General features: G+C 37.4%; 1 protein-coding gene across 2 annotated transcripts in view; it reads right to left on the bottom strand.

The window, feature by feature from the left end:
- The window catches only part of stab1 (stabilin 1), a 216,691-nt gene that overhangs the window by 87,654 nt on the left and 103,676 nt on the right, over nt 1-25,361 (bottom strand). For both annotated transcript variants that reach the window (XM_072912860.1, XM_061940474.2), the window contains exons 39-47: nt 19,218-19,313; nt 19,020-19,065; nt 15,389-15,468; nt 15,181-15,306; nt 15,032-15,105; nt 5,361-5,432; nt 3,323-3,442; nt 3,198-3,245; nt 3,038-3,118 (exon numbers count right to left, since the gene is read on the bottom strand). In XM_072912860.1, coding sequence (XP_072768961.1) covers nt 3,038-3,118; nt 3,198-3,245; nt 3,323-3,442; nt 5,361-5,432; nt 15,032-15,105; nt 15,181-15,306; nt 15,389-15,468; nt 19,020-19,065; nt 19,218-19,313 — 743 coding nt within the window. The remainder of the gene's footprint in view (nt 1-3,037; nt 3,119-3,197; nt 3,246-3,322; nt 3,443-5,360; nt 5,433-15,031; nt 15,106-15,180; nt 15,307-15,388; nt 15,469-19,019; nt 19,066-19,217; nt 19,314-25,361) is intronic.

Raw genomic sequence — 25,361 nt, 5'->3', positions numbered from 1 at the left:
ATTAAACAACAAATTACTGTCCGCACTGCGTTTGTCACTATTAGAATGCACAACAGAAAGCGTCTATCAAAAAATGACTAGACCACAGGCGTCAAACTTACAATAACAATGTCACTCCAGCTTGGTTATTATAAAGGTTACAGAATGTAAATGAAGTATTGTTGATGGTTTTTGAATTCATTTTTAAAGGAGCCATATGTAATAGTTTCATGGGAAGTCATCATTAAATGGCCCTGATATGTCAAAGGGCATTAATAAATCATGTTTTTTTCCAATACCTCTATAACTGATAACAGTAGATTATATTTACAGCCCCGAAATATTGTTATTGTTTTCATCTAATGGACAAAGATAAGACCTTCTGGAGGAAAGTTCTGTGGTCAGATGAAACAAAAATGGAGCTGTTTGGCCACAATACCCAGCAATATGTTTGGAGGAGAAAAGGTGAGGCCTTTAAGCCCGGGAACACCATGCCTACCATCAAGCGTGGTGGTGGTAGTATTATGCTCTGGGCCTGTTTTGCTGCCAATGGAACTGGTGCTTTACAGAGAGTAAATGGGACAATGAAAAAGGAGGATTACCTCCAAATTCTTCAGGACAAGCTAAAATCATCAGCCCGGAGGTTGGGTCTTGGGCACAGTTGGGTGTTCCAACAGGACAATGACCCCAAACACACGTCCAAAGTGGTAAAGGAATGGCTAAATCAAGCTAGAATATATATATATATATATATATATATATATATATATATATATATATATATATATATATATATATATATATATATATATATATATATATATATACACACACACACACACACACACACACACACACAGTCGCCTTTGATCGCGTGGTCAAAAGTGTACATCCACTTGTAAAGAACATAATGTCATGGCTGTCTTGAGTTTCCAATCATTTCTACAACTCTTATTTTTTTGTGATAGAGTGATTGGAGCACATACTTGTTGGTCACAAAAAACATTCATGAAGTTTGCTTCTTTTATGAATTTATTATGGGTCTACTGAAAATGTGAGCAAATGTGCTGGGTCAAAAGTATACATACAACAATGTTAATATTTGCTTACATGTCCCTTGGCAAGTTTACCTGCAATAAGGCACTTTTGGTAGCCATCCACAAGCTTCCGCTTGAATTTTTGACCACTCCTCTTGACTAAATTGGTGCAGATCAGCTAAATGTGTTGGTTTTCTGACATGGACTTGTTTCTTCAGCATTGTCCACACGTTTAAGTCAGGACTTTGGGAAGGCCATTCTAAAACCTTCATTCTAGCCTGATTTAGCCATTCCTTTACCACTTTTGACGTGTGTTTGGGGTCATTGTCCTGTTGGAACACCCAACTGCGCCCAAGACCCAACCTCCGGGCCGATGATTTTGGGTTGTCCTGAAGAATTTGGAGGTAATCTTCCCTTTTCATTGTCCCATTTACTCTCTGTAAAGCACCAGTACCTTTGGCAGCAAAACAGGCCCAGAGCATAATACTACCACCACCATGCTTGACGGTAGGAATAGTGTTCCTTAAAGGCCTAACCTTTTCTCCTCCAAACATATTGCTGGGTATTGTGGCCAAACAGCTCAATTTTTGTTTCATCTGACATCACATGGACAAAGATAAGACCTTCTGGAGGAAAGTTCTGTGGTCAGATGAAACAAAAATGGAGCTGTTTGGCCACAATACCCAGCAATATGTTTGGAGGAGAAAAGGTGAGGCCTTTAATCCCAGGAACACCACGCCTACCGTCAAGCATGGTGGTAGTAGTATTATGCTCTGGGCCTGTTTTGCTGCCAATGGAACTGGTGCTTTAAAAGGGACAACGAAAAAAGAGGATTACCTCCAAATTCTTCAGGACAAGCTAAAATCATCAACCCGGAGGTTGGGTCTTGGGCGCAGTTGGGTGTTCCAACAGGACAATGACCCCAAACACACGTCCAAAGTGGTAAAGGAATGGCTAAATCAGGCTAGAATGAAGGTTTTAGAATGGCCTTCCCAAAGTCCTGACTTAAACGTGTGGACAATGCTGAAGAAACAAGTCCATGTCAGAAAACCAACACATTTAGCTGAACTGCACCAATTTTGTCAAGAGGAGTGGTCAACAATTCAAGCAGAAGCTTGTGGATGGCTACCAAAAGCGCCTTATTGCAGGTAAACTTGCCAAGGGACATGTAAGCAAATATTAACATTGCTGTATGTATACTTTTGACCCTCACATTTTCAGTAGACCCATAATAAATTCATAAAAGAAGCAAACTTCATGAATGTTTTTTGTGACCAACAAGTATGTGCTCCAATCACTCTATCACAAAACAATAAGAGTTGTAGAAATGATTGGAAACTCAAGACAGCCATGACATTATGTTCTTTACAAGTGTATGTACACTTTTGATCGCGACTGTATATATATATATGTATATGTATATATATATATATATATATATATATATATTGGTGTTGCTTTTGAGCAGCAGAGAGATCTTCAAGAAGGAAAGGATTTTAAAAATGAAAGCTACAAGTGAAATTATACGCTTTTTGAAACGTAACGTTATATTGTTACTTTTAAAGTTAAAGTTAAAGTTAAAGTACAAATGATTGTCATGTGCGCTTGTGTTTGTGGGCCGTATCGCTGGTATGGTTGGACGAGGAAGAGGGCGGGTTATATTGCTCGCGGTAGGGAAGGGATTCGTTGTGGTTTACCTGATACACGAAACGTGACTAATTGAGAGGGGGGGTGTGCACTATCCAACTTAGCCACCAGACGGCAGTGGAGTGTTGAATATCTTAAAATGTATTGTGTGGTTATTCCAACTTTGACCACAGCGTCAGTTGCTATGTAGAGTGGCGCTTTCCATCATTTTCAGCAGACTGCATTGCAAAATGATTCACCCCATATGAATGGGGCCATATGAGTCACTTCCCTACTGTACAGCAACGTTAAGTGACATAAAATCAGATGGAAAACATTCCCTTTTGGCTATTTTTAAGGGAAGTGGATACTATAAATTAAGGTGTTATACACACAGAAGAAAATGTGACATTGTTGGCCACAGGGACGAAGACGGTGAACGGCCCACTTCCATAAAGACTTCGAGAGTTTGAATTCTGAAAACAAGACAAAAGAAGAAGAAAAAAGTTACCGCTATTCCATGCACTTTGAATCTGGGAATAGGCGACAACTCACTGAGAGCATTTGGCGGAAGACAGCGTTCTCCGGGTTCCGGTACACCTCCTGTAGGACAAAAAATATGATTTTGATGGCGGTTGGAGTGGGGGCAGCGGTGTGAGGCCAGAGGTCGTTCAACTCACCGAGTTAGTGTTTCCCCGGCAATCGAAGCCATCTCCCACATGGCCTCTGAAGCAAGAGCAGTTCTTCAGACCCAGACCCAAGTACTTGCAGCTCGCGTACTTGCTGCAGCCGCCATTGTTCTGCACACACATTTCACTGGTGAAGAACAGCTCGCCTTCAAATTCGTAGCGTGACCGAAAACCGTCATTATTTTTTTGTTTTCCTTCAACAAACACAAATAATTACACTATATTGCCAAAAGTATTTAGCCACCTGCCTTGACTCACATAGGAATTTGAAGTGCCGTCCCATTCCTAACCCATAGGGTTCAATATGACCTTTTGCAGCTATTACAGCTTCAACTCTTCTGGGAAGGCTGTCCACAAGGTTGCGCAGTGTGTTTATAGGAATTTTCCACCATTCTTCCAAATGTGCATTGGTGAGGTCACACACAGATGTTGGTCCATAAGGCCTGGCTCTCAGTCTCTGTTCTAATTCATCCCAAAGGTGTTCTATCGGGTTCAGGTCAGGACTCTGTGCAGGCCAGTCAAGTTCATCCACACCAGACTCTATCATCCATGTCTTTTTGGACCTTGTGCACTGGTGCACAGTCATGTTGGAAGAGGAAGGGGCCCGTTCCAGGAGTTGGGCTTGGCCCCTTAGTTCCAGTGAAAGGAACTTTGAATGCTCCAGGACAGGCCCGGCCCTAACCAATCTGGCGCCCTAGGCAAGATTTTAGGTGGCGCCCCCCCCACATCGGCAGTGAAGTGTATATACTCACAAGAACCCGAATAGCTTTGTCTTTGACCTTTTTTTTTACTTACAACTATACCTAATATATAAAGGGGTGGAAAAGTGACTATTACCTGCAGGGCAAACATTAGCTAACCAGAAGGCAATAATGTAAACAAAAAACACCTGCTTAAAAGATCTAATACAAATGTCCCTGAGGAATGTAAGGTGGGAGTACTGTAATTACCTAACGTTACAATATTATTTTCCATAACAATTTAGCCCCCTCCACAATATTAACCCGACGTTAAAACAGAACTAGCTATTTATTGATTAGCAATTGCCGAATCATGTAACATTAGCTTAATGCTAAAAAGCCAGGTTACTATCACATTCTGTAACAGACAAATAATTTCATGTAGGCTAACGTTACCTACCTGCTACCTCTGTCTTTTTCTCGTTTCTCCTCTTCTTTTCTCTTTTTTCTTCCCTGGGCACCTGACAGTTTTGGCCGTTTTGACATCTTGTGTTGATTTTTTGATGTGGTGACGTCCAAAAAGAGTCATGGTACGGGAAGGGAGGGGGCGCACCGTGCGGGGGGAGGAGGGGGGGGCGTAATGTTGTAACAAATAATATTTCTATTAAATAGGCTTTACTTTGCATTTTAATTAACATGAGATTATTTTTTTGTATTTAGAAATAATAGTAACAACTTTTTTTCTTTTTTTTTTTCTCCAACATTTGTGGCACTGGCATGGCGCCCCCTGATGGACGGCGCCCTTAGCATTTGCCTATACGGCCTATGCCACGGGCCGGCCCTGCTCCAGGATACCAAAACATTTTGGACAATTCCATGCTCCCAACCTTGTGGGAATAGTTTGGAGCGGGCCCCTTCGTCTTCCAACATGAAGACGAAGTGCACAAAGCAAGGTCCATAAAGACATGGATGACAAAGTCTGGTGTGGATGAACTTGACTGGCCTGCACAGAGTCCTGACCTGAACACCTTTGGGATGAACTAGAACAGAGACTGAGAGCCAGGCCTTATGGACCAACATCAGTGTGAGACCTCACCAATACGCTTTTGGAAGAATGGTGGAAAATTCCTATAATCACACTCTGCAGCCTTGTGGACAGCCTTCCCAAAAGAGTTGAAGCTGTAATAGCTGCAAAAGGTCATATTGAACCCTATGGGTTAGGAATGGGATGGCACTTCAAGTTCATATGTGAGTTAAGGCAGGTGGCCAAATACTTTTGGCAATATAGTGTATGTTCGAATCTTTCAGTCACACGTGAGCAAAGGAAACCTCCAGGTAAATAAACCTACGGTCTTGCAAGGGTTGACTGGGAAACAGAACCTGCCCGACCCTTGGAAGCCCACCTGACACCTGCAGGCCACCTGGAGAACAGCAAGAAGAGACCTTTCAGCACATCTAAACATTTAGAACAGGGATACTCAACTAAAATTGAAAGAAGTCTGGTCCAGAAAAAATGCCTTCAAGCCTTCGTCCGGAACATTCCGAGCACATGGGATTGCTGGATTGTACCCTTCCGGAGTATATTTTTGTAAATGATGAATGCATTATAGCAGAGCTGGGCAAATATTTTGACTCGGGGGCCACATTGAGAGAAGCAAGTGTCTGGGGGCCAATGTGTATGTGTGTATAAATCATTTGTACACATTTAGCTGTAAAAATGTGCTGTACAGTATGTGTGTTTGGGTCCCTTTTTGCAGGAACACTTATACCAAAAGTCACAATGTCCGATAGAATTCTAAAAACAGACCACCTCAAAAAACGGAATGGAATTTTACAGTTTTTTTTTACTGAACGGGACACCTAAAATGTACATTAAATTAAAGAAAGTTGGATTTACCATATTAACTATGAAAAATAAAACAGTGAATATTAACATATGAACATCGCTCCTCTTTTACTTCTCAGACTAGCTCCTCAATAGACATCTTTTACAATCAAGCAAAACACAACAAAAAAGTAACAAAAGCACTACCAAAAGCGCCTTATTGCAGTGAAACTTGCCGAGAGACATGTAACCAAATATTAACAAAAATGTCACAAACAGCAAAATACGAATGCAAAGGGTAATAAACGCCTACTCGGGTTGTAGAGTATACCGGTATTAGTATAGTACCACGATACTAACAAATCATATTTGGTACTATGAAAAGTACCAGTCACAATGTAAACAAACACCATTGGTGGATCTACACCCATACTTGCCAACCTTGAGACCTCCAATTTCGGGAGGTGTGGGGGTGGGGATGGGGGGGGGGGGGCGTGGTTAAAAGGGGAGGAGTATATTGACAGCTAGAAATCACCAAGTCAAGTATTACATTATATATATATATATATATATATATATATATATATATATATATGTCTTAATAAGGTTATCCAAAAAATAGTGCTCGATACTGTAGTAGAGCGCAATATATGTATGTGTGGGAAAAAAATCACAAGACTACTCCGCTAGCCTCAATCTGAACCTTGGTATTTACCGTGATGACGGACTGGCAGTGTGTCGCGCCTCGCCAAGGAGCAGCGAGAATACCAAGAAGCGCATATGCCAAATTTTCAAAGAGAACGGCCTACGGATCACGATTGAAGCCAACAAGCAAACCATCAACTTCCTTGACGTCACTTTCAACCTGAGAAATAACAGCTACCAACCATTCACGAAACCCAACACAACACTCCAATACGTGCACCATGACAGCAACCACCCACCCACCACCACGAAAAGAATACCTACCGGAATTAATAAAAGGCTATCGATGCTGTCATCTAGCAAAGCTGAATTTGACCAAGCAACCCCCCCGTACCAAAAAGCCCTTGATGAAAGCGGATACAATTTCACCCTCACCTATGAACCCACGCCAGGAAACCAGCCAAAAAAGAACAGAAAACGAAACGACATCATCTGGTACAACCCCCCATACAGCAAAAACGTCTCAACTAACATTGGACACAAATTCCTCAATCTGATTGACAAACACTTTCCCAAAGACAACACCCTAAGAAAAGTATTCAACAAGAACAACATTAAATTGAGCTACAGCTGTATGAACAATATACGACAAATCATCTCAAACCACAACAAAACAATTGCAAATGAGCCGTCGGCCCCCGGACAGAGCGACTCCAAAACCAACAAAGGCTGCAACTGTCGAAAGAAACCTGATTGCCCTCTCAACGGGGGGTGCTTACAAACATCAGTTGTCTACCAATCTAAGGTAACACGCAAGGACATTAACACATCCGACACATATGTAGGACTAACCGAGGGAGAATTCAAAACCAGATGGAACAATCACAAGGCTTCTTTCAGGAACCAAAACCTGCGGAATACCACAGAACTCAGCAAACACATTTGGGACCTCAAAGACAATAATGTTGAATATTCAATAACATGGCAAATTCTTGCATCCAGCACACCTTACAATAGTGGTAATAAAAGATGCAACCTATGCTTGAAAGAGAAACTGTTTATTATTTACCGTCCAGACCTGTCATCCCTCAACAAGCGCAGCGAAATTGTAACAGCATGCCGCCACAGACGGAAACACCTCCTAGGTAACACATGAGCCAATCACCACGCCCCTACACCAGCCTGTACCCACCCACTCTGTGCCCTATATAAACCATGGTATGTGAATGCTCCCATTAAAATCTCCTGATGATTGAGGGAACCCCCCCTCATGAAACAGGCCTGTAGAGATGAAATAGTCTTGTGATTTTTTTCCCCCACACATACATATATATATATATATATATATATATATATATATGCATATATATATACATATATATATATATATATATATATATATATATATATATATATATATATATATATATATATATATATATATCTTATATATAATCTACATCCTGAAAATATGCAAACAAAACTGTGTGTAGATAATTGATACTTCAAACTTGCATAAATAAATATTAAGGAATATAACATAACTTGGCTTCTGAGAGCTTCAAAATGTAATGAATAAAATGTTAAAGTTGTTGATAAACAAGCAATTATTTTAATAATTAAATATGGTCATTTTAAATGAATTATTATGATCATTTAAAATTAATTATTTCAAATATGTTTATTTTAATGTATAATTCTATGGCTGAGTGTAATAAGGAGTCATAAAAAATACAAATAAAAATATAATTAATTTTGATGTTTTTAGCTAAATATAGTAAAACATTTTTTATTTTTTTTATTAATATATATATTTATTTTTAGGTCAGATAAACATAATAATACAATTTATCTGTAGTCTGGATGATTTAGTTCTTGTCACCCTGTTGTCCTCCCGTCATGAAAAAAGGCTGTCCTCACTCAGGTCCGCATGGAGCTGGAGGGGGCGTGGCCTCCAGCTCCGGCTGAAAATCGGGAGAATTTCGGGAGAATATTTGTCCCGGGAGGTTTTCGGGAGAGGCGCTGAATTTTGGGAGTCTCCCGGAAAATTCGGGAGGGTTGGCAAGTTAAAGTTAAAGTTAAAGTACCAATGATTGTCACACACACACTAGGTGTGGCGAGATTATTCTCTGCATTTGACCCATCACCCTTGATCACCCCCTGGTAGGTGAGGGGAGCAGTGGGGAGCAGTGGGCAGCAGCGGTGGCCGCGCCCGGGAATCATTTTGGTGATTTAACCCCCAATTCCAACCCTTGATGCTGAGTGCCAAGCAGGGAGGTAATGGGTCCCATTTTTTTATAGTCTTTGGTATGACTCGGCCGGGGTTTGAACTCACAACCTACCGATCTCAGGGCGGACACTCTAACCACTAGGCCACTGAGTAGGTAACACCTGACATCCACTGTAATGATACTAACCACAAGAGTGTATCTCGTCGATGCTACTATGATCACGTCGATATTTTTTGGCATCACAACATCTTCTTTTGTTTTTTTAAAAATGTATATTATGTTTATAAACTCAGGAAATATGTCCCTGGACACATGAGGATGTTGAATATGACCAATGTATGATCTTGTAACGACTTGGTATCCGATTGATACCTAAATTTGTGGTATCATCCAAAACTTATGTTAAGTGTCAAACAACAGAAGAATAAGTGATTATTACATTTTAACAGAAGTGTAGATAGAACATGTTAAAGGAGAAAGTAAGCAGATATTAACAGTAAATGAACAAGTAGATTAATAATCCATTTTCTACCACTTGTCCCTCATAATGTGTACAAAATAATAGGTGTATAAATGACACAATATGTTACTGCTTACGTCAGCAGCTAAATTAGGAGACTTTGTTTGTTTACTTACTAATAAAAGACAAGTTGTCTCGTATGTTCACTATTTTATTTAAGGACAAACCTGCAATAAGAAACATATATTTAATGTACCGATTTCTTGTTAAAATAATGCCAATAATGCAATTTTTTGTGGTGCCCTTTATTTAGAAAAGTAATGAAAAGTACAGAAAATGACAATATGTTACTGCATACGTCAGCAGCTAAATTAGGAGTCTTTGTTTGCTTACTTACTACTGAAAGACAAGTTGTCTAGTATGTTCACTATTTTATTTAAGGACAAACTTGCAATAAGAAACATATGTTTAATGTACCATAACATTTTTTGTTAAAATAAAGCCAATAATGCAATTTTTTGTGGTGCCCTTTATTTAGAAAAGTAGCGAAAAGTAGCGAAAAGTAGCGAAAAGTAGCGAAAAGTAGCGAAATAATTTTAGTACCGCTACCGGTACCAAAATATTGATTACCGTAATAACTCCTATAACACTCAAAAGCGCAGATTTCAACCATTGAAGTACTTTCTATAGTTCAAGACTTCCATCCATCCATCCATTTTCTACCACTTATTCCCTTCGGGGTTGCGGGGGGCGCTGGAGCCTATCTCAGCTACAATCGGGTGGAAGGCGGGGTACACCCTGGACAAGTCACCACCTCATCACAGGGCCAACACAGATAGACAGACAACATTCACACTCACATTCACACACTAGGGCCAATTTAGTGTTGTCAATCAACCTATCCCCAGGTGCATGTCTTTGGAGGTGGGAGGAAGCCGGTGTACCCGGAGGGAACCCACGCAGTCACGGGGAGAACATGCAAATCCACACAGAAAGATCGCGCAGGATCAAACCCAGGACCTTCGTATTGTGAGGCAGACGCACTAACCCCGAGCTTCTGCACCATCATACCTCGTCTAGAGCCCTAAGGTCAGCTGACCAACTGCTGTTGGTGGTCCCCAGATCCAGGCTAAAGACCAGAGGGGACAGAGCCTTTTCCGTTGCTGCCCCTAAGCTCTGTAACAGCCTTCCCCTCTATAATTAGGTCAGCCAGAGCCTGGGGGTCTTCAAAACCCTTCTTAAGACCTACCTCTTCTCGCTGGCCTTTAACCTGAGCTGAGCCCACCCCCTACATTGCAAAAACTGAAATCTAAGTAAGACTAAATATCTCAAATAAGGGTGATATTTGCTTATTTTCTGTCTGATAAGATAATTCTTCTCACTAAGCAGATTTTATGTTAGAGTCTTTTACTTGTTTTAAGTGTTTTGGTCCTAAATGATCTCAGTAAGATATTACAGCTTGTTGCTGAGATTTGATGACCTATATTGCAGAGGTGTGGACTCGAGTCACATGACTTGGACTCGAGTCAGACTCGAGTCATGAATTTGATGACTTTAGACTCGACTTGACAAAATGTAAAAAGACTTGCAACTCGACATAGACTTTAACATCAATGACTTGTGACTTCACTTGGACTTGAGCCTTTTGAATTGACATGACTTGACATGACTTGCTACTTTCCCCAAAACCCAAAGATGAAAAAGTTATTCGGGAGCGCTCCGTATTTTTTTCATCACACAGCATTCATCCAATCAAATTGCAGGACAACCAACGAAGAAGACATGTCCAAACCACACGCCAGTGAACAAAAAATGATACCTAAAATAATTTTGTTTGGGTATAAAAATTACGAGGTGGTCAACACAAAACGGTTTGCAGTATGCAACACATGCGGTTCGAAAATTACTGATGGAGAGGCAACAACTTCCAACTTCGTCCGGCATTTGATGTTGCACAAAGAACGGTAAGTTTTGAATGTAAGATAACGTTTATTGGCTAAGTAACGTGACTTTTATTTGCTGTGTAGTTAAATCAGTGAGGCTGTAAACTCACTGCTAACGTTATAACGTTATTGCAAACACGGGAATCTGTTGCAGTTCACTACCTTATTCATACTTTTTGTTCAGTGATTTTTTAAGCAGGGTTACGTTAGTCAATATATCACACGTAACGTTAGACGGCGGTCAGCAGCACCGCTTATTTTAGCCACCTAAAAAAAGATAAAAATAGTCAAATAAAGGTCAGTTAAAATGTATACTATATTATGAATATGTGTACCGTTTTAGCTAGCTTTCTGACATACTGTTGGTTGTTTACCTCAGTGGTCCCCAACCACCGGGCCGCGGCCCGGTACTGGTCCGTGGATCGATTGGTATCGGGCCGCACAAGAAATATTTTTTTTTCTTTTTCTTTTTTTAATTAAATCAACATAAAAAACACAAGATACACTTACAAGTAGTGCACCAACCCAAAACAACTCTCTCCCCCCTTTTGTTCTGGGCATTGAACATGAAGACTCTTCCTTCACTGTTCCGAGTGGCCATGAGAGTCTTGGCAGTGCCTGCCTCCAGTGCTCCAGTGGAGCGAGTTTTCAGCCATGGTGGCATCATACTACGCCCCCATCGTGCACAAATGACTGACAGACTCTTGGCTAATTTGGTCTTTTGCAAATGCAATGCAGCATAGGGCCCTGACATATAAAAAGTACAACTTTTTTGTTATGTTCACGTATATGTCATCTTTTTTCAATGTTAACACTTTTGTACAAATAAGTACATTTGCACTTTATTTTTCAATGTGTTTGTTCTGTAAAGGAATGAGTTAATGTTTAAAATGACTGGTTAATAGTGCTATTATAAAGTGCAATGTCAGCACAATTTTCTTTCCTGCAATTTAAAATGCACTTATTTTAATAAATAAATACAGCGTTTGAAAAGCATACACAATCTGTGTTAATATATTAGTCTGTGGTTAAAAGGACTTGAAAGGACTCGAAACTCAAAATGCAGGACTTAGGACTTGACTTGAGACTTTCCAGTCTTGACTTTGGACTTGACTCGGGGCTTGCCTGTCTTGACTCGGGACTTGACTCGGACTTGAGGGCAAAGACTTGAGACTTACTTGTGACTTGCAAAACAATGACTTGGTCCCACCTCTGCTATATTGAGTAAAACATGCTTGAAACTAGAATATCAAATGTTGCAAAGCTGTGTCATCAACACTCACAAGTATAAAACTACTTTTTTAAAGTACCGTATTTTTCGGACTATAAGTGGCAGTTTTTTTCATAGTTTGGGTGCGACTTATGCTCAGGAGCGACTTATGTGTGAAATGATTAACACATTAGCGTAAAATATCAATTAATATTATTTATCTCATTCACGTAAGAGACTAGACGTATAAGATTTCATGGGATTTAGCGATTAGGAGTGACAGATTGTTTGGTAAACGTATAGCATGTTCTATATGTTATAGTTATTTGAATGACTCTTACCATAATATGTTACGTTAACATACCAGTTGGTTATTTATGCCTCGTATAACGTACACTTATTCAGCCTGTTGTTCACTATTCTTTATTAATTTTAAGTTGCCTTTCAAATGTCTATTCTTGGTGTTGGCTTTTATCAAATACATTTCCCAAAAAAATGCGACTTTTTTCCTTCTTTATTATGCATTTTCGGCCGGTGCGACTTATACTCCGCAGCGACTTATAATCCGAAAAATACGGTACTCATATAGTAGTACACTTGTTATTAGTGAGAATATACTTATTTTAAGGTATTTTTGGGTTCATTGAGGCAAGCTAATTTTACTTTTTTTTTTTGGAAAGTCTTGACAAGCCAAATGTTCTTGTTCTATTGGCAGATAATTATGCTTAGTTCAAATAAAATACCCCTAATTTTTGTATTTTTTTTTCTTGTTTTTGAACACTGACTTTTTGCAGTGTAGGCCACCATTTTTAGCCCCCCTCGTCTCCCCCCCCCCCCCCCCCTTCGCTTTAGTTTTTTTTCATTATTTTTATTTTTGCAATTTTACTTTTTATTCAAACCATTTTACCGTATTGCTTTTGCACTATCTTGTTTAGCTCATTCATTGTTTATGTTCTTTGTTTGTTTTTGTTTAGTTTTTTGCTCTATGCTTTTTAACCTGTAAAGCACTTTGGTCCAATTTAAAAATTGTTGTAAACGTTCTATATAAATAAAGTTGCCCTTGCCTTGCCTTCCACCATGCTGCCTTAGTTCTACACTTACGGTCATTTTAAAACAGCACTGCACATCATTAATGGCGGCTGCAGTTTGCATACCTGCCAACTTTTGAAATTAGAAAAACCTAGTAGCCAGGGTCCAGGGGCCGCAGGCCCTGGTAGGTCCAGGACAAAGTCCTGGTGGGGGTTTCAGGCTTCGCCCCCCGACGCAAAATGATTATTAGCATTCAGACAGGTTAAAATGTTGCTAAAACCATCACTTTTCTATCAGTCACAGTGACTTTTCAAAACAAAAATATTACAGCAAAAATCATATGGGTTGATTGACATGTTTATTCTGTAAGCTAACTTCAATAGTTTGAAATTATTTTGACAGTTAATGCGAGTTATCCTGTCAACCTTTCACAAGACTTCAATTTGTTAATTGAAAGTATAAACAGTATAAACACTTTTTACAGTAAACAAATGGTAAAACAGTACTAAACAATTCCATAAAATAAAAAAATTGGTGTCATAATTAACTTTCTGTCCAAGCTTGTATAATCTACTGCCTTGTTCAATTGTAAAAAATATTCTGTGCCTAAAATTCACATTTCTATCACAATTATCATACTGTAAACATGGTAAGCTAACTTCATTACAATTAATAGTCCTGTCAATAGCATGGAATTACAATTCAAATGTAGTTTTTTTGTAAGCCTTTCAAAAGAATTCAAAATATGAAAAATTAATGAAAATTAATTTAAGCCAACAGACACTTGAAAAGTGGCACATCACATCTCTAATGTAATCATTTTAACTTTTCAACAGAAATAGCACTGCAAAAATATTAAGGACATACTTCTGTATTTTGGTAGTTATGATGTCAACATTTAACAAGATTTCTTCAACTTGGACTTGAAAGCATAAATAGTATAAACACTTTTAACAGTATAACAGTACTAAACAATTCCAATAGATAACATTGGTGTCATTACCTTTTTGTGGCTAAAATCCGAAAAACGTTGAAAGTTTTCCACTTGTATCGCTAGCAACGGCATTAGACTTGTGTTTTTCTGTCCCAACGTGGTCTTTTACATCGCTAATTCCTCCGTGTCCGATCGAAAAATCTTGTCTGCACAAGGTGCAATTCGCGTAGTTTTCACCCTTTTTGGAACGGATAATTATTCCCGGATAGGCTTTTGAATATTCTTCACGGAATGACTGCAGTTTTCTTTTCGGTTTAAGACTCGTTTGCGATTTTTCTCCGGCTGATTCCATGATCGTTCGCTCGTTTGGAAGCAATGGCAGCATGTGCCTCGTGCTTGGCAGCGGTGCTATAAATAGCCTCGCGCATGGCATTCGGAATGGCTCGATAGGAAGTTACGGGAAGCAGTGTCGATTGTCATTGTTGTTACGCGATTTCGTGAATAAAAGTTAAAAAAAAATTATTTTTTTTAATTAATGAAAAACCGTATTTTTTTATCACTGCAACCGTAACCCGGAATAGGTTGATGAAAATCGTACTAATTACGGGAAAACCGGAGTAGTTGGCAGGTATGAGTTTGGATGTTAAAGGTGTAAAAAATATGATGTAGAATCTTAATGGGCCGCATGTGGCCCGCGGGCCGTATTTTGCCCAGCTCGTTATAAAAGCTGAGTGCGTTCTCACGGTATTCGGGCCTGTCCTGATGCACTCAGCCGACTTGTGGCAGCCTCCATTGTTGACCAGACAGCCGTCGACCTCTGCGGACACACGCAGACATGTGACGGCGATCTGTGCGCGTCACGTCATCGGACAAAGCGGTGCGACGCGTTTACCCAGGCAGACCACGCCATCGCCCGTGTAGCCCTCCTTGCAGGCGCATGTGCGCTCCCCCGCTGAGACTCCGGCACAGGTGGCAAACTGCGAGCAGCCGCCGTTAGATCTGCTGCACACGTCCACCTCTGGGAGAGACACACACAGCGAGCGCGTCACAGGCGGCGGCGTTGGAAGAGGAGAAAGAGCCTTTCTTGGGAGCGTGATTACCTCTGCAAAGGGTGCCGTTGCCTTCGTAGCCTGCGACACACACGCAGGCCGCGGCCGTGCCCTGCGGCCCTGTGATGCAGCTGGAACAAAACAAGGTAATACCGGATCGGTCATACAGTTCTTACATTCACATTTAGTCATATTCAGTTTTTTCATTAGTGTTACTTATCAGCCTATATGAATGTGCATATTTGCATTAAGGCTGTCAAAAAAGTTAACGCTGTGATTAATCAGAAAACATTATCACATTAATCATGTAGATAAGCAGATTAACCACACAGTTTATTTTGACCGTACATGCTCATTTACCTTAATAGTGGATGGTTACCTGAAAGGCGGTACGGGTTGTTATTACGGTCACTTATCAGGTCAAAGCATATATATATTCAACATTTAAATGTATATTTAACTTTTGGATTCAACATTTAGATTCATATTTAACATTTAATGATAAATTTAACATTTGTATTTATATTTAACATTTATATTTAACATGTATAGATTTAATATTGACACATATATTTTAACTTTATTTTTAAATTTAACATTCAAATGTAACGTTTTGATTTGTATTTAATATTTATATATACATTTAACATCTATATATACATTTAACATTTATATTTAACATTTATACATAGATTTAACATTTAGATTTAGATTTAACATTTAGATTCATATTTAACATTTATATATAGATTTTAAATTTAGATGTATATTTAACATTTATCGACACTTGGTTTTAACATTTAGATTTGTATTTTACAATTAGATTTATATTTAACATTGATATATAGATTTAACATTTAAATGTATGTATAACATTTATTTATAAATGTATTTATCATATTTAACATTCATATTTATATGTAGCATTTATATATACAAATATATTTGACATTTTGATATATATTTAACATTTATATATAGATTTAACACTTATATTTATATTCAACATTTATTTAGATTTAAACTTTGATTTATATTTTACAATCTATATATAATTTAACATATATATGTGACATTTAGGTTTATATTTAACAATTAGATTTATACTTAACATTTACATATATATAGACTTAACATTTAGATTTAGATTTAACATTTAGATGTATATTTCATAGTTGTATACACTTAGATATATATTTATATTTTACAATTATATTTATATTTAACATTTATCTATAGATTCAACATTTACATTTATAATTAACATTTATTTATACAATAGATGTTTATATTTCACATTGATATTTATATTTAACATTTATATATATATATTTAACATGTAGATTTATATTTAACATTGATATTTATATTTAACATTTATTTATAGATTTAAAACTTTGATTTATATTTTACAATCTATATATAATTTAACATTTATATGTGAAATTTAGGTTTGTATTAAACATTTACATTTACACACATATACTGTATATATATATATATATATATATATATATATATATATATATATATATATATATATGTATATATACATACATATATATATATATACATACATACACATATATACTGTACATACATATACATATATATACACATACATACATATACATACATATACACATATATATATATATATATACATACATACATACATACATACATACATACACACATATATATATATATATATATATATATATATATATATATATATATATATATATAAATATATACATACATATATATGTACATACATACATACATATATATATATATATATATATATATATATATATATATACATACATACATATATACTAGGGATGTCCCGATCCAGGTTTTTGCACTTCCGATCCGATACCGATATTGTTTTTGCACTTCCGATCCGATACCGACCGATACCGATACTGACCGATACTGGCCTATTCGAGCATGTATTAAAGTTTAAAGTTATTTAGCCTACTTAGTTGTCAGAATCATGTTGAAAAGGGTTTTAGTACTCTTGATAACAACTAGCCAGCTGAATTAGGGGAGTTTGAATAATACACAATGGTTGGTAACAAAAAACTGACCTGTTTATTCAAGGATAAACACAAAATAGACAAAATTATACATGACAAACAGAAATGGCATCATTGAAACTAGGGCTGGGCGATATGGCCTTTTTCTAATATTGCGATATTTTAAGGGCATATTGCGATACACGATATATATCTCAATATTTTGCCTTAGCCTTGAATGAACACTTGATGCATATAATCACAGCAGTATGATGATTCTATGTGTTTTGATTGATTGATTGAGACTTTTATTAGTAGGTTGCACAGTGAAGTACATATTCCGTACAATTGACCACTAAATGGTAACACCCCAATAAGTTTTTCAACTTGTTTAAGTCGGGGTCCATTGATTCATGATACAGATATATACTATCAGATATATACTATCATCATAATACAGTCATCACACAAGATAATCACATTGAATTATTTACATTATTTATAATCCAGGGTGTGGAGGGGGGCGCCGGATGTAAGTGTCAAAAAGACAGCCAAAAGAGTTTGATATGAGAATAAATCTAAAGTTAAAATATAGGGTAGAAATGCACCCATTTGCAGGAAATGTAGTCTTGATTTTCAACATTTTCTTTCAAAGCTTGCATGTCTGCATTAAAACATTCTTCTTCATACTGCATTAATATATGCTACTTTTAAACTTTCATGCAGAGAAGGAAATCACAACTAAAATAATCACTAATTTTTTCATACGGTGTTGATCTGGAAATGTTTGCCTCGGCATTTTGATGGCGTGGACGTGTGGCACCGAATGGAGATAAGCGTCTCGACAGACGTTACAATATTTGAACAGTGATGACGAAAACTGTTTTCTCTGTCGTGTCCGTGTGTCGAAAATTGTTATGCGCTTATTTTTTTATTTGATTTTGTGCGTGGCATATAATTGCTATGCGCAGAGGACGTTTGAGCAGTGCGCAATTGCACAAGCGCGCACCTTAGAGAGAACGTTGGTTACACGGCTGCGCTAGCATCACAGCTAACGTTAGTCGTGCCGCTACCTCTCTGCTGGGAGAGGGCGTATACGTATGTGACGTATGACGTGACAGTATGTGACGTGTGTAAGAAGGTGCGCTTGCTGTCTGTGAGAGGGAGACACAGGAAAGAGTGAGAAGAGCCTGTCGTGTAATGCCAGCAGCTAAAAGCAACTGCGTGAGAATTGTGGATGTGTTGAAGGTGTGCTGGAAAATGCGGAACGGAAATTAGGGAGCAGCAGAAAAGTGGAATGTATTATTTAAATCGGTGCGTTGGAAAACACGGAGCGGAGTTTTTTTTTAACTGGATCCGGATCGGCATTTTCCCATGCCTTGCCGATACGCATTTTTTGGCAAATATCGGCGGCCGATCCGATCCAAATATCGGATCGGGACATCCCTAATATATATATATATATATATATATATATATATATATATATATATGTATATGTATGTATAATTGATTAATCCAAATTCAAAAGTGTGATTCATTTGATTTGAAAAAAATAAATACATTTGACAGCACTAGTTTTTATGCCTCAACAATTTGTGTCACAATAATCAAGGATGGTTGAAGAATAACACTGTTGATACATCAATAGAACCTACTTGGCATTCTCGTCACACACTCCTCCACAAGCGTCATCCTTGATCTCTGACACACACACACACACACACACACACACACACACACACACACACACACACACACACACACACACACACACAGGTGATGTCAGGTCACAGAACATATTGAGTTTATGTTAGATGTGTGTGTGTGTGTGTGTGTGTGTGTGTGTTCTTTACCTGCGGAGCACGAAGCTCCCTTCCAGCCTTTGTGACACTCACATTTGCCACTTCCTGTCAAACCGTGGTCACATCTCCCGTGGTCACAGGCACACTCTGCAATACACAAACGCAGGAGCCACCGTTATCAGTCTCGGTTTGTTTTCTTGGCGATCAGCTTCATTTGCCTCGCAGGCGAGTTGTTTTTCCACACAATTGACAGCACGCCCTTGTCACAGCTTTAAGAACCAACAAGTAGCGTCCTTTTTTCTTGCCACAACACACATTATCGTTGCACTGGCCTACAGAGGTGGGTAGTAACGCACTACATTTACTCCGTTACATCTACTTGAGTAACTTTTTTGGGATAAATTGTACTTCTAAGAGTAGTTTTAATGCAACATACTTTTACTTTTACTTGAGTATATTTATAGAGAAGAAACGCTACTTTTACTCCGCTCCATTTATCTACTATCAGCTCGCTACTCGCTACTGATTTTTATCCATCTGTTAATGCACGCTTTGTTTGTTTTGGTTTGTCAGACAGACCTTCAAAGTAGGATCTATCGCATGCCTGCGTTTCACCAATCAGATGCAGTCACTGGTGACGTTTGACGCCGTTTCACCAATCAAACAGAGCCAGGCGGTCACGTGATTAACTGCACATAAAATTTCAGCGGCAAACAACAAGCTTAAGCTTACATGAACTCAACGTCAAATATGAGGAAGGTAAGTAACGGTAAGTAACGTTAGTAGATATTTTGGCTGTCACCGTAGGCTGATGTTAGCTTCCCTGCTATGAATCACTGTCAAATGTACATCATGTGGGGACATTTATTAACGCACTGCAGCCTCATACACACACACACACACACACACACACACACACACACACACACACACACACACACACACACACACACACACACACACACACACACGCTTGCATAGAAACACCACACACACACACGCTTGCATAGAAACACCAATCGGTCTGTTCCCAAATGCAGCCCACACCTATCAGTTTATGGTTTGCGCAAAGGCTAACTTGTTATTTTCCTTTGTAATCTCTGCCTACTGAGCCTATGGTGCTGTTAAGTTGTTGTGGCTCAATTTGCCTTAATTTTTTTGATGTTAATGTATCATTATTTAATATATATTATTGTTTTAGTTGCTTAAGAGATATTTCTGGCTCTGAATTTGCTCATTGCTATTTTTATGTTTTTGTGCATTATTTGTTGCTGTCATCATTAAACGAACAGGTTACTCATCAGTTACTCAGTACTTGAGTAGTTTTTTCACAACATACTTTTTACTCAAGTAAATATTTGGGTGACTACTCCTTACTTTTACTTGAGTAATAAATCTCTAAAGTAACAGTACTCTTACTTGAGTACAATTTCTGGCTACTCAACCCACCTCTGCTGGCCTATAAGTTTTTGTCAGAATAATTGTATCTAAGTTATCACAAAACTTTGTGTTTCAATGAGTTCCCGGTGAGGAGACAACAGCTGTCTTTGATCTTACCAATCAAAGGGCTTGCAAAACTCCACTGTGTAGGATGGGAAGCGATATGAAGGTGTCGGTTTCTTTGATGTATTGTAATCCACAGGAAGATTTTGTCTTGACCCAAGATCAACAAAGCGGAGAGGAAGCAGGACCTGACCCCCCTCCAGGCACCTTTTCTTTGAACTGTTTTGTAACCAAAGGCGACGGCTGTTTACGACCCCCCTTCCTTTAGAAACAGCTGTTGCCATGTAATAGTCCAAGTAAAAGAGGAGGCGTACAATCTTTCATCAGAGCGTGGTGGGACACTGTACAAGGGTACAGGTCTACGCGTTTCTCCTCATTGAGCCAAATTTAATTCTGTCTCTGTTTAATTCCTTGCTTCTTTGTCTGTTTAATAGATGTCATCAGTGTTTGAACCTGACAGTATTAAATCAGGGGTGTCAAACTAATTATAGACCGAGGGCCACATGGAGATAAATATACTCCCAAGTGGGCCGGACTGGTAAAATCACGGCACGATAATTTAAAAATAAAGACAACTTCAGATTGTTTTCTTTGTTTAAAAAAACAAGCACATTCTGACATAATGTTGTTGGGTTTTTTTTATATATATATATATATATATATATATATATATATATATATATATATATATATATATATATATATATACTTACATGTTACGGTTAATAGTATTCTATCTTTATTTGTCGTTATTTACATTTTCTGAATAAATTATGTGATAAGGTTCATCAGTCAACTCATTGGTGTGAATTTTCAATCTATCAAGATATAAAATGATATCAAAATCTAATTACAGGATGTTATTTATCTAGTTTGATCATTTTCCTCGACTGGTGCACTAACATCATGTGGTTTATTTTGTGCATATGTAGCATCATCTACAAAGATACAAAGAATTGCTATTGCGACATCCAGTGAACACATTTAGAACAGCTTTTTCTTTCATTAAAAAATGTCAGGTTCATTTTTATACTTAGCAAACTCATCCCGCGGGCCGGATAAAACCTGTTCGCGGGCCTGATCCGGCCCTCGGTCCGTACGTTTGACATCCCTGTTATAAATAGTTGTTAATGAGCTGCTTACAGTGTTTTGACCCTTTATATCAGGGGTCCCCAAACTTTTTGACTCAACGCCACATTGGGTTGTATAAACATATATACATAATACAGTCACGCATATAATCACGTTTCATCAAACATAAATTAACGTTGTTGCCCTAGGGTAAACTGGGTAACACACGGCACACTGACAAAGCTTAACCTATTATTACTATAACAATCTACAAGGTTAATACAGTTCGCTTCTCTTTCTTCCCCTCCATTTATCTGCTTTCTTTTGTATTTCAAGTTATCATTACGTATACGTATTGTTGCATTTGAAACAATTGTATTGTTGATAATAGAGGTAATTATTGTTATTATTCATTATCAATAGTGCTATTTCTATTGGTATTTGTATTGCTCCATTTGTAGTATAATAATGCTCATTGTCATTTATGTTATTCAGTTCAGTTCAGTTCAGTTCCAGTTTATTTGGAACATGCATACGATACAATGTAATGCATCACACAATTCCAGTTGTTTCATTACAGCACGTCCGAAAAGGAGTAGGAAGAAGCAGAGCTTATTTAATCCTACCCCTTTTCATACCATAGCAATTTTATTCAATGTCCTTGTTCTCTATAACAGAACAGCGAATAAATAAATAATAAATAAATAATATACCATAGTAAGCAAACAAATATTAAATAAATAAATAATCTTTGTCTCAATAAAAAAAAGAGAAAAAAAGGGTTCAGGATGTTCATCATAATTCTTGTTCTGTGAACACTTGTAGTTTGAACAGTTTCTTAAACTGAATCATATTGGTGATTAGTTTGATTTATTTGCTTAATCCGTTACATAATTTAATTCCACATACTGATATGCTAAAGGTTTTAAGTGTTATACGAGCATACAAATGTTTTAAATTAGATTTTCCTCTAAGGTTATATTTATCCTCTTTTGTTGAGAAGAATTGTTGTACATTCTTGAGTAGTGTCATGTCTGTGTGATCATGTTTTGTTTTAGTCATGTTCAGTTTTGTTTTTGGACTTTTTGTGCACTTTTGTTTTGTTTTGTCACCATAGCAACCATTAGTTTTCACCTGTCACGTCACGCACCTGTTTCATGTTTTGAGTCACGCACCTGCTTTCACTAATCATGTCTGTAGTATTTAAGTTCATTGTTTTCAGTTTGTCGTTCTGGCGACATCTCACATTTATGCTCTGTACATTCCTGACACTTGTTTTCATGTCCATCCTTCATGCTGCTATTTTTTGTCCAAGCCAAGTAAGTTTTTGTTTATTAATGCTATAGTCTTTTGGTTTCATAGTTTGTTCTCCGCCACTGTGCGCGCATTTCGTTTGTACTTTTTTTGCTATAGTCTTTTGGTTTCATAGTTTGTTCTCCGCCACTGTGCGCGCTTTTCGTTTGTACTTTTTTTTGATATATTAAATAAATCATGTACTTACATTCCCGTCTCGCCCGAGCCAACTTTCCGTTGCCTTCTAGAAAAACTAAACCCCAGGACCAAGTCATGACAAGTAGCAGGTTATAGTTTGTTTTGTACATCATTTTAGCTGTTTGCAATTTTACCAAATCACCGAACTTTAATATTTTTGACTTAATAAATAAAGGGTTTGTATGTTCTCTATATCCAACATTATGTATTATTCTAATTGATCTTTTTTGTAACACAGTGAATGAAGTGCACATTTGTAGTTATTTCCCCATATTTCTGCACAATAACTCAGATATGGTAACACTAGCGAGCAGTAGAGAATATGAAGTGATTTTTGGTCTAGAACATGTTTTGCTTTATTCATTATTGACGTGTTTCTTGCTACTTTATGTTGTATATTTTTTACATGAGATTTCCAATTCATTTTATTAATATTTACTTCACTAACTGCTTCTCTGCTATCACTTTTACTATCATATTTGTACATATCGTATTTTCTGATGCTGTTTTGTACTTATTGTTGTTGTTATTGTTGTTGTTATTGTCTGTCTTTCTTATCCCCCTCTTGTCCTCGCAATTTCCCCTCTGTCTTCCTTTTTTTCTCTTTCTATCCCCTCCTGCGCTAAATAATAATATAAATCCATTTAATAAAGTCAAATACAAATAAGGCAACAAGAGAAGTATTCCAGACTTCTCTTTTGCAAAGTAAATCTGTACAGCCAATATGGGCATCTACATCATCAACATGATTTGCCTGAGTAGCTGGACAGGACAATGAAAAATAAAATAATATATATATACACACACACACACATATATATACATACATATATATATATATATATATATATATATATATATATATATATATATATATACATATATATATATATACATACATATACATACATATATATATGTAGATACACACACACACATACTGTATATATACATATATATAAATATATATATATATATATATATACATATATATATATATATATACATATATATATATATATATACATATATATATATATATATATATATATATACACATATATATATATATACATACATATATATATATACATACATATATATATATACATACATATACACATACATATATATATATATATATATATATATATATACACATACATATATATATATATACACACACTAGGGATGTCCTGATTCGATATTTGGATCGGATCGGCTGCCGATATTTGCCAAAAATTGCGTATCGGCAAGGCATGGGAAAATGCCGATCCAGATCGGCAAAAAAACTCCGGTCCGTGTTTTCCAACGCACCTATTTAAATAATACATTCCACTTTTCTGCTGCTCCGTAATTTCCGTTCCGCATTTTCCTGCACACCTTCAACACATCCACAATTCTCATGCAGTTGCTTTTAGCTGCTGGCATTACACGACAGGCTCTTCTCACTCTTTCCTGTGTCTCCCTCTCACAGACAGCAAGCGCACCTTCTTACACACGTCACATACTGTCACGACATACGTCACATACTGTCACGTCATACGTCACATACGTATGCGTCCTCTCCCAGCAGAGCGAGGTAGCGGCATGGCTAACGTTAGCTGTGATGCTAGCGCAGCCGCTAAGGTGCGCGCCTGCTCAAGCGTCCTCTGCGCATAGCAAATCTATGCCACGCACAAAATCAAATAAAAAAATAAGCGCATAACAATTTTCGACACACGGACACGACAGAGAAAACAGTTTTCGTCATCATTGTTCAAATACTGTGACGTCTGTCGAGACGCTTATCTCCATTCGGTGCCACACGTCCAGACTTTTGGCTGTCTTTTTGACACTTACATCAGGCGCCCCCCTCCACACCCTGGATTATAAATAATGTAAATAATTCAATGTGATTATCTTGTGTGATGACTGTATTATGATGATAGTATATATCTGATAGTATATATCTGTATCATGAATCAATTTAAGTGGAAAGTTGAAAAACTTATTGGGGTGTTACCATTTAGTGGTCAATTGTACGGAATATGTACTTCACTGTGCAACCTACTAATAAAAGTCTCAATCAATCAATCAAAACACATAGAATCATCATACTGCTGTGATTATATGCATCAAGTGTTCATT

The sequence above is a fragment of the Nerophis lumbriciformis genome, linkage group LG03 (assembly GCF_033978685.3).
Source record: "Nerophis lumbriciformis linkage group LG03, RoL_Nlum_v2.1, whole genome shotgun sequence".
Classification (NCBI taxonomy): Eukaryota; Metazoa; Chordata; class Actinopteri; order Syngnathiformes; family Syngnathidae; genus Nerophis; species Nerophis lumbriciformis.
Note: the sequence above shows the minus strand (reverse complement) of the source record. Positions and strands in the feature narration are given on the sequence as shown.